Genomic DNA, 14,494 nt, shown 5'->3' on the forward strand with positions numbered 1-14,494 from the left:
TGTGGTGGGACTGCACTGGGCAGCTATTCCAGTGCAGTCCTACCGCATGGACAAGGCAAAATGCCTTGTCTCTCTATCTGCCCCATTCACACCACTGGGTTGCGGTGGTGTGCGGACACGGTGCGCTGAAAAAAATACTGCAAGAATACTTTTTTCAATGCGGTGCATTGCCTCTTACTACTGCACCGGCAGTTGAACTTTTAAAATGTCTGTGTGACATCTCAATAAAGTTTGTTAAAAAAGGAAACAATGCGATGTGCCAAAATCAGCACATCATTGTTGCACTGATCTCATCCGCACCGCACACCAGCTCCTGAGAATTGCAGTTATAGTCAGATGATGGGAGACTACCAACAAGCTCAATAGCTCTGGTGAGGCGGCTCACATACAGCATGAGCTAAAATTTCAAATATTTTAAACAGCATAGGGGAAAAGAACAAAGGAGCCACCATAGCATAGTATATAAAATGGAGTTTATACACTTTATTGGCTAACTTGAGTTATTACAGATGCAAGCTTTCAGAATAACTCAGATCCCTTCATCAAGCATTATACAGTTCACATTATACATGTATAAAGCCTGACAAGGGGATCTGACTTACACCGAAAGCAAGCCTCTTTAATAATTCAAGTTAGCCAATAAAGGGTATCATCTAAATTCCAAACTTTCTGCATTAATTTTATTTAAAAAAATGCTCTACCTATTGCCCTTACATTTCATAGTGTCACTCTGCCACAGGCAAGTGTTAGTTCTCACAACCAAACACATATAAGCATTAATTAGGTGGCTTCTAATAATATCATCAAATGCGTTACTCTACTAAGTGCTTTTGGGACGTTAACCTGCAAGGTTAGTTCAGTGTGCCCTTCAAAATAGCTCTGGGCAGCTGCAATGTGAATAATTTAAACGGTGCTGCCAGCAATTTTCATCTGATCTGAAGCTTAGTGCCACTCTTGGCCACAATTCATATTCTCTCACAGATTTGTACTGAAGGGTCATGTTGGAAGACAAGAGTCTCCTGACCCAGAATTTATATATGACCTATCACACCCTTTTGGAAATATTTAATTTCGGCTAAGCACTCATTTCATTGCAGTCACTTATGGTCAAAAGAAGCATGATGAGCAGTGTTCTTTATGTAAAGAATTGTCTTTCTGCTTTCAGTACTTTAGTTAACAGAAGATTATTTATGGACTTCAAATCTGTATTGGCTTTTAAAACTGTTATACAGCATATATCTTTTTATTTTTATTTTAGATAATGTAAAGGAGAGTTATAATCCCATATAAGCCCACTTGAGGAGATTTTCCTTCACTTCCTGCCAAAACAGCCAAAACAGGAGGTGAGAGGAAATCTCTGCAAAGTGAGGGAATCTCTGCTTGTCAATAGGGTCACCAGAACTAGTGCCCCCATTGGAGATTTCCCTCTTATACTGTTCTAGGAAGGAGCAACCGAAAATGTTAGGATTTTCTTTTACTTTTACTTTCAGTAATAATGTGAGCTGCTGATCATACTTAGTTTTTTGTTTTTTTTTTAACTTTTTTTTCTGTTTTTACAATTAACTTTATTGTTGTTGCATAGGGGGTCAATAGCCCCCTTTGTGATAGCATACTTTAATGACAGGTTCTCTTCACTGAGATATCAGAGGTTACCTAGACCCCACGTCATTTCTGTTTCATTCACCAGAGGGGAGATCAGTGATTAGCCCGTAAATACAGCTGCAAGCTGAATGAGAGAAATCTAATAGAAAAGAAATTGCTGCTGCCCAGGCATGTACTGGCCATCGGGACTACCGGGAATTTCCCGGTGGGCCGATGGCTCAGTGGGCCGGTTTCAGTGACAGCTCAGGTAGAGCGGGCGGGGACTCCCAAACCCTGTCAACCAATAAGCTAATCTCCCACTGTGCAGCTGTTTAGAACAAAAACTTCTCTGGGCCCCCTGAGTTTAGTGGGGTACGGGGGACAGAAAGCGGACTATATCATCACTTTTGGATTTGGGCAGATTAATCCGCAGCAGCGCACTACACAGTTTAGGCCGGCCTGTGCTATATCAGTACACTGTAGCCGGCCGGGAGCGCTGCTGCGTTTTAATCCGCCAACGCCGAAAGTGATGAAATAGTCCACTTTCTGTCCCCCGGCCCCCACTGAACACAGAGGAGACCCAGGGAAGTTTTTTTTCTAAAAGCTACACAGCGGGAGTCAGGAGATTAGCAGATTAGTGGACAGTATTTGGAAGTCCCCACCCACTCACCTCACCCCCCCGTTTCCTCTAGCCCTAGTTACCCAGCTCTGTGGTGCCCAGGAGGAAGGGAGAGGACCAAATGTACCAGCAGTGCACAGCTGGTCCCAGGCTCCCAGCTCCAGAGGAACCAACTGCAGGACAAGCACTGTACCCAGGACCTAGGTAGAAGAAGCTGTGCAGACCAGGCACGGGGGGGACTAACATTGATGGGCACTTATGAGGCTGCGCTGATGGGCACTGATCAGGCTGCATTAATGCACACTGGTGAGGCTGCATTAATGGGCACTGGTGTGGCTGCATTAATGGGCACTGGTATGGCTGCGCTGATGGACACTGATCAGGCTGCATTAACGGGCACTAGTGTAGCTGCAATAATGGGCACTGGTATGGCTGTGCTGATGGGCACTGATTAGGGTGCATTAATGGGCACTGGTGTGGCTGCGCTGATGAGCACTGATAAGGCTGCATGAATGGGCACTGGTGTAGCTGCACTGATGGGCACTGATCAGGCTGCATTAATGGGCACTGGTGAGGCTGTATTAATGGGCACTGGTGTGGCTGCATTAATGGGCACTATATCAAGAAAAAAGGAATTCCCCTATTGGTGGATTTTAGAGGCACATGTAAAAGAGTGTAGAGGGAGTATGTATAGTATAAACAGTAATTTATTGATTTGAAAACATAGTAAAACCACCAAGCAAAAATATAACAATTATAAGGAATGCAGGTCATGTACTTATACACAGATACAATGTTGATACCAATATTCTTGCACCCGACGCATTTCAGAGTTACTTAGCCTCCTTCCTCGGGGGTGGATATAGGTTTACAGAAAATTATTAACACTGTGTAGGCTGACTTGGCATTCCAGAACAGCTAAAAACAAAGGCACTGACATTGTCTGTCTATCCAGCGTATTCCTGATTATGGTAGATGGAAGTTCATTATCATATTATCAGTGCTGTTACTTCATGCGTAACAGTAAAGAATGTTTTACGTATGGATGTAGGTGAGTGGTATTTTCTTCAAAAAATTAAGAAAAGCCCAAAAAGGGGCGTAAAAAGGTTTAAAAACCTGGAGCTCCACTGAGGCCGAGGGCGGGTCCTGATAATGGCTCAGTAGATGGCTCAAGGGGGTACGTAATAAATAACTGGTAATGGCTCGGTGGATATGTCTTGGATAGTTTTTAACACCGAGAAACTGGATGTCTGCTCAGGCCAGAATCATCCTGCAAACTGTAACTGTAACATCCGCTACACTGTTTACATCTGTGATTGATGTGATTGGTCTCTCTATAACCAGTCACAGCGATCCCACCGTAGGTAGTCACTCGGAATAGCTGTGTACACAGTGTCTGTGAATTGAACTGCCTTCAGACGACTCTGGCCCCAGGCATTAAGGGGCGTATTAACAGTTGCCCAGCAGTTTATAAACGGCACTGTGTAAATAATCGTCCACCACTTTGCTGTTTTTAGATGTACGGCTATACAAAAGTGATCAAAGACTATCACTTCTTTGTAGTTTGAGTCACTTCTTTTATTTTTAAGATAGGAGTCACCAAAATGTATACTTTTCCTTTGTGTAAGCAAAATGTTGAGTAATTGTTTTTAAACTTCTGTTTAGCTTGGCAATCAACACAAAGTTGATGTTCCTCCAGTGACATCATCTTACTACTCCTCGGTGTCAGAGTTTTCTCCAAAGACTCTCACAGACGCTGTTATAAATCTGGATTATTGTATATTTTTTCATTAATGATTATTTTTCTCATTTGTTCTCCCTTTCACCAGGTTTGTGGCTTTACCTCTGAGCAAAAAAATGGGCATACGGGAAAAGTACAAACGGAAACCTTCAAATAAACCAATTCTGGAAGACTTTTACTCAAAGAATGGAAAGCATCCAACTGAGGTAGGTTACACTGTCATATAAATAGCTATTTGTTTTAATTTTCCACCACATCCTTAAAAACAACTCAATTAGATTGTTTGCGATGAGCAATACAATGCCAATACACTCTGGAGTTTGCAGGGAAAAAATAATGAGATTAAATAGGTTAATCCTTTAATAAATCTGAAATAACATGTGCATTGTTGCATAACCACCTGTGAAATATGAAAGCTGTATTGGAAAATGACAGATTGCTGTAGTGTGGATAGTCTGAGGTTTGGGGAGTCCAAATCAGTTTGTTAATTGGGAAAAAAAATGATATACAAAATATTTAAGTAAGACCATATGGTAAGTTCAAGGGTAGTGTGGATAAACACTAAGGAGTTGATTTGCTAAAACTGGAGAGTGCAAAAGTTGGTGTAGATGTGTATGGTAGCCAATCAGCTTGTAAATTCAGCTTGGACAACAAAACATGGCAGTTGATTGGTTTTCATGCAGAGCTGCACTAGAGTTTGCACTCGCCAGTTTAACTAAATCAACCCCTTAGGGTGCTATATGTGGTGCAGTGTAGTATTTCCTGAGGCTGGGAATACAACATCCGCCAGACAATTTACGTCAATATGCTATATGGACTGCCAGCCTCAGTGTCCATGTGTACCATTTAAATTTCAGAATCTTTCTCTGTTCAGTACAGAGTATCTGACTGAAATATCCTGATAAAAGCCTGAAGTAATGGGTACGTTTATGGTGAAAGGACATTTTGATGGCATGTATTCTGCCAAACCATGATAGGGAGGTGGAGTGCCAGATGGTTAAGAGGCTGAAGAGTTCAGTGAGTAGGGGTGGGTAATATGCCTTACATAAGGAAAAACTGATATTGGCACCCAAATATGATAGAGACGTGGGCCAATTGAAGTTGTAGTTCTTCCTGATCTGGTTGCATAATTGATCACATATAGCAGTGATGGCGAACCTTGGCACCCCAGATGTTTTGGAACTATGTTTCCCATGATGCTCTTGCACTCTGCAGTGTGGGTAGGCATCATGGGAAATGTAGTTCCAAAACATCTGGGGTGCCAAGGTTCGCCATCACTGATATATAGTAATATTAGCCTTGAAACAGCTGCAAAAACTGGGTATGAAAGAGGTTTGGCAGAGTAACATACGGGCTGGAGATATTCAATAAGATATTGTCAGCAAAAAGCATTAACTTTGTGATGTGTGTTTGCAAACGCGAGTTCATGTATTGAAAGCTTTGCTCAGATCCCAGTGGCAAGAGGCTCCAGGGCCAAAATGTGTCTTTCTGGAATGACAGGAAGCTGAAATCTGAAGAATTCTTCCCATCGGAAGGAGGGCAGAGGAGACAGAGTTGGGACAGCTAGTGGTTGAACTCAGAGTATTTTGAATGGATTACTTATAAGCTTATTAAGGCTGGTTCTAAATTAGATAGGATGCATTTTCTGTTCAAAGCAGCGCAGGCATTTCACAAATATAGTAGTAGTAGGTTTATTACTTTAGTCCAGGAAACCCAACTCCAGTGAGTTTTGCTCAATGAGTATGGAGCGCAGACAACTGGATACAGCTAACAACCAGTCCAAAAAAATGCTGCGTGTTGGTAAGGGTAATTAAAGACACCAGTTCAACGTATGTGTGTCTATGTGTTAATGTCACGACCATTTCCCCTATTCCTGCCTGTATATTGCGATCACTAAGATTCCCATCTAAGATTTTTTGTAAATTATCGACACTCCCTGCTGACAACAATTGTGAAAGGGAGTTCCACATCCTTATTGCTCTAACAATACAGAACCCCTTATGTAGTTTAAGGTTAAACTGCTTCTCATCCAACTTCATTGAGTGGCCACATGTCATCTTAAGAGACCTTTAGCACCTGGGAGTAACTAGGGGTGCCTATAGGGTCTGGGAGTACGTTAGTACCGAGAGTGTCGCTGGGTTCTGAGAGTGTCACGGGGAGAGCTGGGAGTAGTGTGGGATACCAATAGCAAGTCTTTCTTATTATCCCCAATAGAAAAGCGGGTAAAATGTCCAACAGGATTAGTGATGCCACTCAGTGCACATCCTGCTCTATGTATGCGTTCCTTGATGAGCCAATCGAGGGCAAATACTGCTGTTCGAGATGTGAGCAAGTTGTGTCTCTAGAAGCCCAGATCCTGGAGAATCAGGTGACAATGCTGAGAAGCATCAGCAACCTGGAAAGGAGCTTGGACATTACCCAACAGGTACTGGCGGGGGCCAGTGAAGAGGAGGTTGGAGACATGGAGGCACAGGAGCCAAAGATAGGTAACTGGGTGACTACTAGAAGGAGGGGTAGGGGTAGATCGCTAGGGAGGACAGTCCTAAGCTGGTACACCCAAACAAATATGCCAGGTTGCATGATGCTGGGGATATAAGCTCAGGGGTGGCAGTGCTAGAGCAGGCACCCTCCCCTAGCTGTCAGGGGAGTGATGGCTCCAGTAAGGAGGGGGCAGAGATACAGGACATGCTAATTAACAGGTGGCTGAGGAACTGGTGCAGGAAGAGGTTCGGGTTCCTGGAGAACTGGGCTGACTTCTCAGTCGGTTACTGGCTCTTTAGTAAGGACAGGCTGCACCTTAATGAGTATGGTACAGCCATATTGTGAAGAAAGATGACCACAAAGTTGGAGGGGCTTTTAAACTAGGTATTGGTGGGGGGGTCAAAGGAAGCAAGAGCCGGCAGCGAGCAAAGGACAGAGGGTAATAGTGGAGTCAGCAAGGATAATACAGCTGTAACTTCTAATCCTTGGGTGAACGCAAGGACAATTCGGAAACAAAGCCCGGGGAAAACTGAGGGGAAGTTAATATGCACCTATACAATGCTGAGAGGAGTATACACAAATGCTAGGAACCTAGCTAACAAAACGGAGGAACTGGAGCTGATATTACATGAGGAGGACTTACATTTTGTGGGAATAACTGAAACTTGGTTTGACGGCTCACACGATTGGCTGGCAAATATCCAGGGGTATTTCTTGTATCGGAAAGACAGGGAAGGTAGAAGAGTGTGTCTACATGTAAAAAATTATGCAAGGGTGGTAAAGAGGAGCAACATTGTGATTGGGACGAGGGGGGAGGTGGAATCAGTACGGGTAGAACCTCAAAGAGAAGAAGTAAGTGGGAAAATAATAGTGAGGGTATGTTATAGGCCACCCAACCTGAAGGAGGAGGAGCGGGACCTACTATCACGGTTAGAAATGGCAGAGAGACAGGGAAATGTCATCATAATGGGGGACTTCAATTATCTGGAAATTAACTGGGCAGAGGGGACAGCTCACTCATTAAAGGCCCGACTGCGACAGTACTGTTAGTGACACATCACAGGGCATACCCTCGTGGCTAACAGAGGCTGGAGTAAAGGAAAGACTTAATAAACTTAATACAAATAAATCACCAGGACCAGATGGCTTACACACGAGAGTTCTCAGAGAACTCAGTCAGGTTATAGTCAGACCATTGTTCCTAATCTTTGTGGACAGCATACTGACAAGATTTGTACCAGCTGATTGGAGAAAAGCCAACGTGGTACCAATATTCAAAAAAGGACAGAGACAAATCCCTGGAAACTACAGACAGGTCAGTCTAACATCAATCATTGGCAAATTATTGGAGGGGATGCTAAGGGACTATATCCAAGAATTTACTGAAGATAAAAATATCATAAGTAGTTATCAGCATGGGTTTACGAAAGGTCGTTCTTGCCAGACCAATCTGTTAACATTCTACGAGGAGGTGAGCTGCCATCTTGATAGGGGAAGGCCAGTGGATTTATGGTACCTGGATTTTGTAAAAGCGCTTAATCTACAAGCTGAGGTCTGCAGGCGTGGACCATAAGGTTTGTTCTTGGATAAAAAATTGGTTACAGGGGCATGTTCAAAGAGTAGTGATAAATAATGTGTACTCAGACTGGTCTGGAGTGGAGTGATAGGTGGGGTGCCCCAGGGTTCTGTCTTGGGACCAATTCTATTCAATTTATTCATAAATGATATAGAAGATGGGATAAATAGCTCAGTTTTTGCAGACGACACAAATATAAGCAGGGCAATAACTTCACATCAGGATATAGAAATTTTACAGAAAGACCTGAACAAAATAATGAAGTGGGCAAATACATGGGCAAATGAGGTTTAATGCACATGCATCACTGCTGCTCTGGTCTTACACCTTAGGCTCTTGTCTGAATCCTCCAGACAGTCTTAACACACAAGCTTTGTCTGTACAGCTAGCAGCCCCTTCCTGCTCTGGCTCCCAACTGTCTCTTATGGAGCCCTCCTGACTTCTGGACATAAACCCCTCTGTCTGCTGGGATGGAGCCCAAAACCATTGGAAACTAGAACCCAGGATTGGAGATTTCATCCTACCCAAGTCTCTACGAAATCTCCAGGCTTCAGGTCCCAAACCAGGTTTTACTAACCACTGAGGAAAATGAAAAACACCATTTCCTCCGAAGAACACAAGCACCTTGGGCATAAACCCTTTTCACACCATGGCAGGGCACAGCACTGTCACAATATGCATATTTGTGTTCTGCTCCAGAATTTTCAATATTTGCAGCACAACTCAGGTTTGATAGTTGGATAATTGTTATTTTCTCATTTTCCAATAATTCTTTTGCATTGGCATTTCATTAAATTGTTTGTCTTTTAGGAAAATTTTGATTCTCTCTCTAACATGTCAATGTTACCTGTGTTCCAGCTTGAAATCCTCAGTTTGTCAGCTGAATGTAACATGCACATTCGGCAAGTTGAACATTGGTTCCGATATAGGAGAAATCAAGACAGATCAAGCACAACCAAAAAATTTTGTGAAGCCAGGTGAGTGGACAGCATCAAAATGCCTTAAAAACTTGGCCTATGGAATTCATATTCAGCAAGGACACACATGCAATAACTGATACAAATATTCTCCTTTAGCATGATGTGTGACATTAGCTAAGACATTGGTAGTTTTCAAAAGTTTTCTAGGTCCAAGCAATGCCATGCCAACACATCTGTGCAATCATGCAGCCTTGGAGCTGTTTTTGACTTGCCACAAAATAGATGACTAACAAGCATTGAAATGGAACATCTTTCATTAGGCACAAGGGCACCATGGAGTGTTTTATTTCACAATCTTGTTGAAAATTCAAGATACATTTGATTACATATCTAAGGACGCTTAAAGTATATTTTCCTTTTTGTAAATTCACTTTTTATAGTAAAATGTATAAATACATAGAATGTATTAAATCAAGAGTTAAGAATTAGTATTGTTTATTTAAAATGACTATACTAACTCACACTGTTATCTAGAAAGCATAAACCAGTTATCACTTTTTTTTTGTTTTCCAGCTGGAGATTTATAATCTATTTGATTTCATTCCTTATTGGAGTTGCTGTACTTATCGATGTGAGTATATTCTGTGTTATAATCTGAATGTTGATGGACAAGGTAAAACAACATTGAAGAATAAAGAACTAGAAAGAATTATATATTGTTTGGTTGTATGTCCGCTAGGATGGCCATAAACAGTCTGATCCCACCCTCAATCCAAGGGCCCACTACTATACTGGCTAGGGTTACCTGTAGGAGACAATTATGTGCACTCATAACATTAGAAGTACACAAAATCACTCATGTCCAACTTGTTAGAAAATCTCTGCGTGACTCTCTGCGTGACTTGGCTAATCCTTCCTCTTCTCAATAAGAAGAGGCAATGGAGATGTTAACTGTTCATGTGTTTCTTCAGCTGAACAGGTCTCATGATTAACACAGGAAAACAACAGGCAGTGTTTGCGAGAGTTACATCTACTTGTTTATGCCTATTGCCTAGGCATTTTGTAAAATGCTAATGCTGTAGATCAGCTCAGCTCTTTTCTTGGCTCGCACAAATGGATTTGGCTATGGGAATTAGTATTTTTTTATTAAGTGCCATTATTTAAAAACTTCTGAAAAACTGTCAATTGAAAACAAAACATAGCAATGGCACAGGCTACTATAGACAATAGATATCTCCTGCATGAAATCTTATACCGTTTGTGAAAAATATTGAATGACAAATTATAGAGGAACTGCAGCTTAAAATATGCATTCAGTCAGTTACAGTGACCACTGCCTAGTGATAAAATGCATTATTTTCCAGTGCAGCTGGCTCTTGGTTTTGCAATTTTTTTGGTGCAATATGGCTTCACCCCAAAATGTAACTCTATCTTTGCTGAAGAAGCAGGTATTCCTCTAACTACATGCTAGTAAAATTGTACAGGATGTTTTATGCCCCAGAAGTTCAAGACAGTCCATCTAAAAAGTGCAAGATTAGAAAAAATCAAAGACTCATACTCACCTGGGTGGATGCAGCATAGGTTTGATGCTGCATCTGTCCCCTGCTGCCTTCAAGACTGCTGATCGCTCAGTTCTCGGTCTTCAATGAGCAATTAGCGGTGATTTTCAGTCGCTGGCTCTTTCCGCTGCCTGTCTGCTCACTGGAGCACTGGGTTGTGAAGGGGGTGGGCGTGGCTGGCTCTCAGTGGCATACTCAGGCATGAAGGTGGATCTCAAAATTTATTTTGGAATCCCCTCAGAGTATTTGTATTTCAATACAATTTTGCAAAGGTCTTTTATTTTCTTTTTCAGGGTCAGTAGTGTAAAATTTCTTTTGACACAGGCCACTGATTTTTAGTACATTAATGCAGGTTAGGATGGTACCGTTTAGCGCATTAAATCACAACATTATAAAGTGCACTAAAGTACACTATCCTTAATGTTGCCATAGATGCTCAAAATCTCCTGTATTCATCATGTCTGAGAGGCCTAATGGAAGAGGCAGAGGTTCTTCATGCACAGTTAGTAAAAGGTGAGCAGGTCCTACATCCACAGGACAAAGAAGTGGTCAGACCACTCCTTTGAGAGGCAGGACACTTCTGTCAAATCTTACTGGAGTGCTTTACATACAGAGCACATGAAGGAAGCTAACAAAGCTTTTCTTACCTTTTTTGTCCCAGGCACAGAGCAATTATTTTTTAACAGCAGCTGCAATTGTGCCCTCTTCCTCTTCCTCTACAGCTAATCCCGCAATTACCCTACAAACTGGCTTGAAGGAGTCTGTTGGATTAATTTAGCACAGCATGAGTCACTTATAGCAGAAGGATGCGCAAGAATTCTTGTTATTGGATGTTGAGGAAGAGAGTGCCAGGAGCATGGAAGGAGGGGACATCAGCCATGGAGCAGCAATTGTCATTGATTTTCCTGCAACTTACTGACAAGTGGTCTGAAGCAATTAGGAGAGTGGGGATGGCAAGATTGAAGACTTTACCTGAGTGCCAGAGAATGTAGTGGAGGAAAGTTTTGTCATGGGGCCACTTGCAGAGGAGTGAAGAGAACAAACATTCTATGCCACCAGATAACACTGCAGTGGTGGCTTACCTGGGGGCCAGGGCAGATGCAGATAACCTTTGTACCAGCTGGACTACTGTCCAGAATATGGAGCTGTTGGCTTACCCTTTGGACAGTGTGTAGTCAGAGAGGGGATTTAGTGCAGTGGGCAGTTTTGTGACAATGAAATTAATCCCGCTGCCCTAACACAATTGACTGATTCACTTTTATGTAAATGAACCAGTCCTGGATCAGCAGTTATTACAGAACTCCTGCAGCTGTTGCTAGTGACTAAACTTTTGCTTGAAATCTGGTTCCCAAATATTAATATACCTTACACTATTACGATCTACTGCCACACAGGCTAGGTACCATTATCAATTCCTGCACATCATTACTAGCTCCTTACACCCCTGCTGGCTTGCCACTATTATCAACTCCTGTTGCCGCTACTGTTCTGTCACAAATTCCATCACCTGCCACCATTACCAACTGCTTTTACCACTGCTGGTCGGAAAGCAGTATCATCTGTCACCATTTCTAGCTTCTTCCACTGCTGCTGGCCTCCCACCATTACCATCTCCTGTCGCCTTCTGAAAGAAATATGCTCTAATGTTGTTTTTGGAGTGAAAGTTGACTGTTTTCCTTCCTGTTCAAAATGTGTCCTAGTACAAGTGCTTAAATTCTGTGTCTATGTCTCACCACAATAATTTTGGTGTTCTTTTTCTGTGAAATAAATACTCTCTGTTGATTTGTTTTTTATTAAACATTGTGCTTAAACACTGTATAGAGTCGGTACAATATTTATCTGGCATTTTTTGTGAAATAAACTCTAATGTTGATTTTTGGATTAAAACTGAATATTTTCCCTCCTTTTCAAAACACAGCCTACCAACATGCTTAAATTCTATACATGGAGTAAGCACAATGTTTCTTCCTTTTTTTCTGTGAAATGTATACACTTAAATATGAATTTTTGGGATGAAAATCTTTATCCTTTGTTATTTTCAAAATTCAGCTTACTTTCGTGGTAAAAACTGCCTCATCTATCTCTAACAGCTCTCCCTGCTGAACATGTCCCCATGGTAGTGCCCTGCTCCCCTGGTCCTTTACTTGACAATTCCTTGCCTGGTGACTTTAAAAATGGGCATAATTGAACAAAGTCAGGCCAATTCCCTTATTGTTCATTACTAATAGTTATTGTTAGTTAGCATCATATCACTTTTTTGTGTGTAGCACTCCTCATAAAGAAAAAATAAAGAGCATGCAATCCTACAGAAATTAAAAAATATTTATTCCCTGTTCGGTTGAGTCCACATGGAGAAACAGGCAGTGTCTGGGACCCTCTGCAGTATGCTTTATTTCTCGGAACCCATATAAGAATCATGCTCTGATGGCAGCTCTTAGTTAGTACGTCAACTGGGAGTGACATTTAAAACATCAAAACTATAGATGAACAATACCGCCTAACGCAATTTTTTTTTGGTTATGGAAAGAGTGGGAAAGGATCAGAACCTCTGAGGTTTCAAGTTCTGTTTTTTATTTCTGTAGAGGAGATTTCCCCTCACATCCTGTTCTGTCTGACAGCTATCACATTGACAGGAAGTAAGGTGAAATCCCCCTACTGGAGACAAAGGTAAAATCCTTACAAAGGTTCTAAACCTTCACCATGCTAAAAGGTTTGTTTCAATGTTTGTGTCACTCTGAGATCTTTCCTCATTTGTTTTGTTTGATGCCCATTAATTAGACAGAATGTGAGGAAAATTTCCCAGTCGGGGCACAGACATCAATACAATGTTTACAGATGTTCTAACCCTGAAAAAACTGAAATTAATGACAAAAGGAAGTAAATGTGCTTTGTATTAAAAAAAACTTCTTTCTCATGTGATAGAACTCAGAGAGGAAGTGGTTATGTCTAGTATAGCTGATGTTTCCTAAACACAAGGTTATAGGGTAATAACTTTAAATATTATGTTTAGATTAAAACACTGCCTAAACTAAGTAAGCAGAACATTTACATTTTGCTTGAATATTAAATTAGTGCTACTGTTAACCACTTGCTTACTGGGCACTTAAACCCCCTTCATGCCCAGACCAATTTTCAGCTTTCAGCGCTTTCACTCTTTGAATGACAATTGCGCGGTCATGCTACAGTGTACACAAATGACATTTTTATCTTTTTTTCACACAGATAGAGCTTTCTTTTGGTGGTATTCAATTGCTGCTGTGTTTTTTATTTTTTGCTAAATAAAACAAAAAAGGACTGGAAATTTTGAAAAAAAAAAAACTTTCATAGTTGGTTATAACATTTTGAAAACAGGTAATTTTTCTTCTTCACTGATGAGCGTTGATGAGGCTGCACTGATGGGCACTGATAGCCGGCACTGATGAACACTGATAGGCGGCACTGATAAGCAGGGCGGCGCTACCACTAGGGCGCAGCCACGGCCGCTGGTTTCCCTATTCCTCGCCAGATGACATCTCCCGGGCAGGGGCGGACTTACCATAATTAACCAGTTGTGCAGAGTGTGCGGTGGCATCGCCCCGGCCAGGATGCAGCTCGAAGTCAGTGTAGCTAATCATATGGCTCAAGGAAGGGAGGTGGGATCAGGAGACCAATGGGCGGTTATGATCCTTCTCCCTTCCCCTCCTGGCTGCTCTATGTAATTTCACTCCTGCCCAAGGGTTACCCCAGCGACTCTGCCCCTCCCTTCCCATCCAGCTCCGATTATGTAGCTCGCACCCCAGGTATTCCTGGCTCCGAGTATGGAGCTCGTTCCCGGGTATTCCTGGCTCATCCTCCAGGTCGCCCCAGCGTCTCAACTTCGCCCCTCCCTTCCCAGCATGACTCCTGAGTATGGAGCTCACTGCTTCCTCCCCTGGCTCAATCCCAGTGCCTCAGCTCCGCCCCTCCCTCCCCAGCGCGGCTCCTGACTCCTGAGTATGGAGCTCCTCCCTAGGTATTCCTGGTTCCTCCCCATGCACC

The 14,494-nt window shown here is 42.3% G+C and overlaps 1 protein-coding gene across 3 annotated transcripts in view; it reads left to right on the forward strand.

Annotated features, from left to right (window-relative positions):
- The window catches only part of LOC141107806 (ceramide synthase 4-like), a 229,100-nt gene that overhangs the window by 104,835 nt on the left and 109,771 nt on the right, over nucleotides 1-14,494 (forward strand). For all 3 annotated transcript variants that reach the window (XM_073598809.1, XM_073598799.1, XM_073598790.1), the window contains 3 exons: nucleotides 4,030-4,147; nucleotides 8,857-8,975; nucleotides 9,492-9,549. In XM_073598809.1, the coding sequence (XP_073454910.1) occupies nucleotides 4,030-4,147; nucleotides 8,857-8,975; nucleotides 9,492-9,549 (295 nt within the window). The remainder of the gene's footprint in view (nucleotides 1-4,029; nucleotides 4,148-8,856; nucleotides 8,976-9,491; nucleotides 9,550-14,494) is intronic.

This window comes from Aquarana catesbeiana, linkage group LG01, assembly GCF_042186555.1.
Source record: "Aquarana catesbeiana isolate 2022-GZ linkage group LG01, ASM4218655v1, whole genome shotgun sequence".
NCBI lineage: Eukaryota > Metazoa > Chordata > Amphibia > Anura > Ranidae > Aquarana > Aquarana catesbeiana.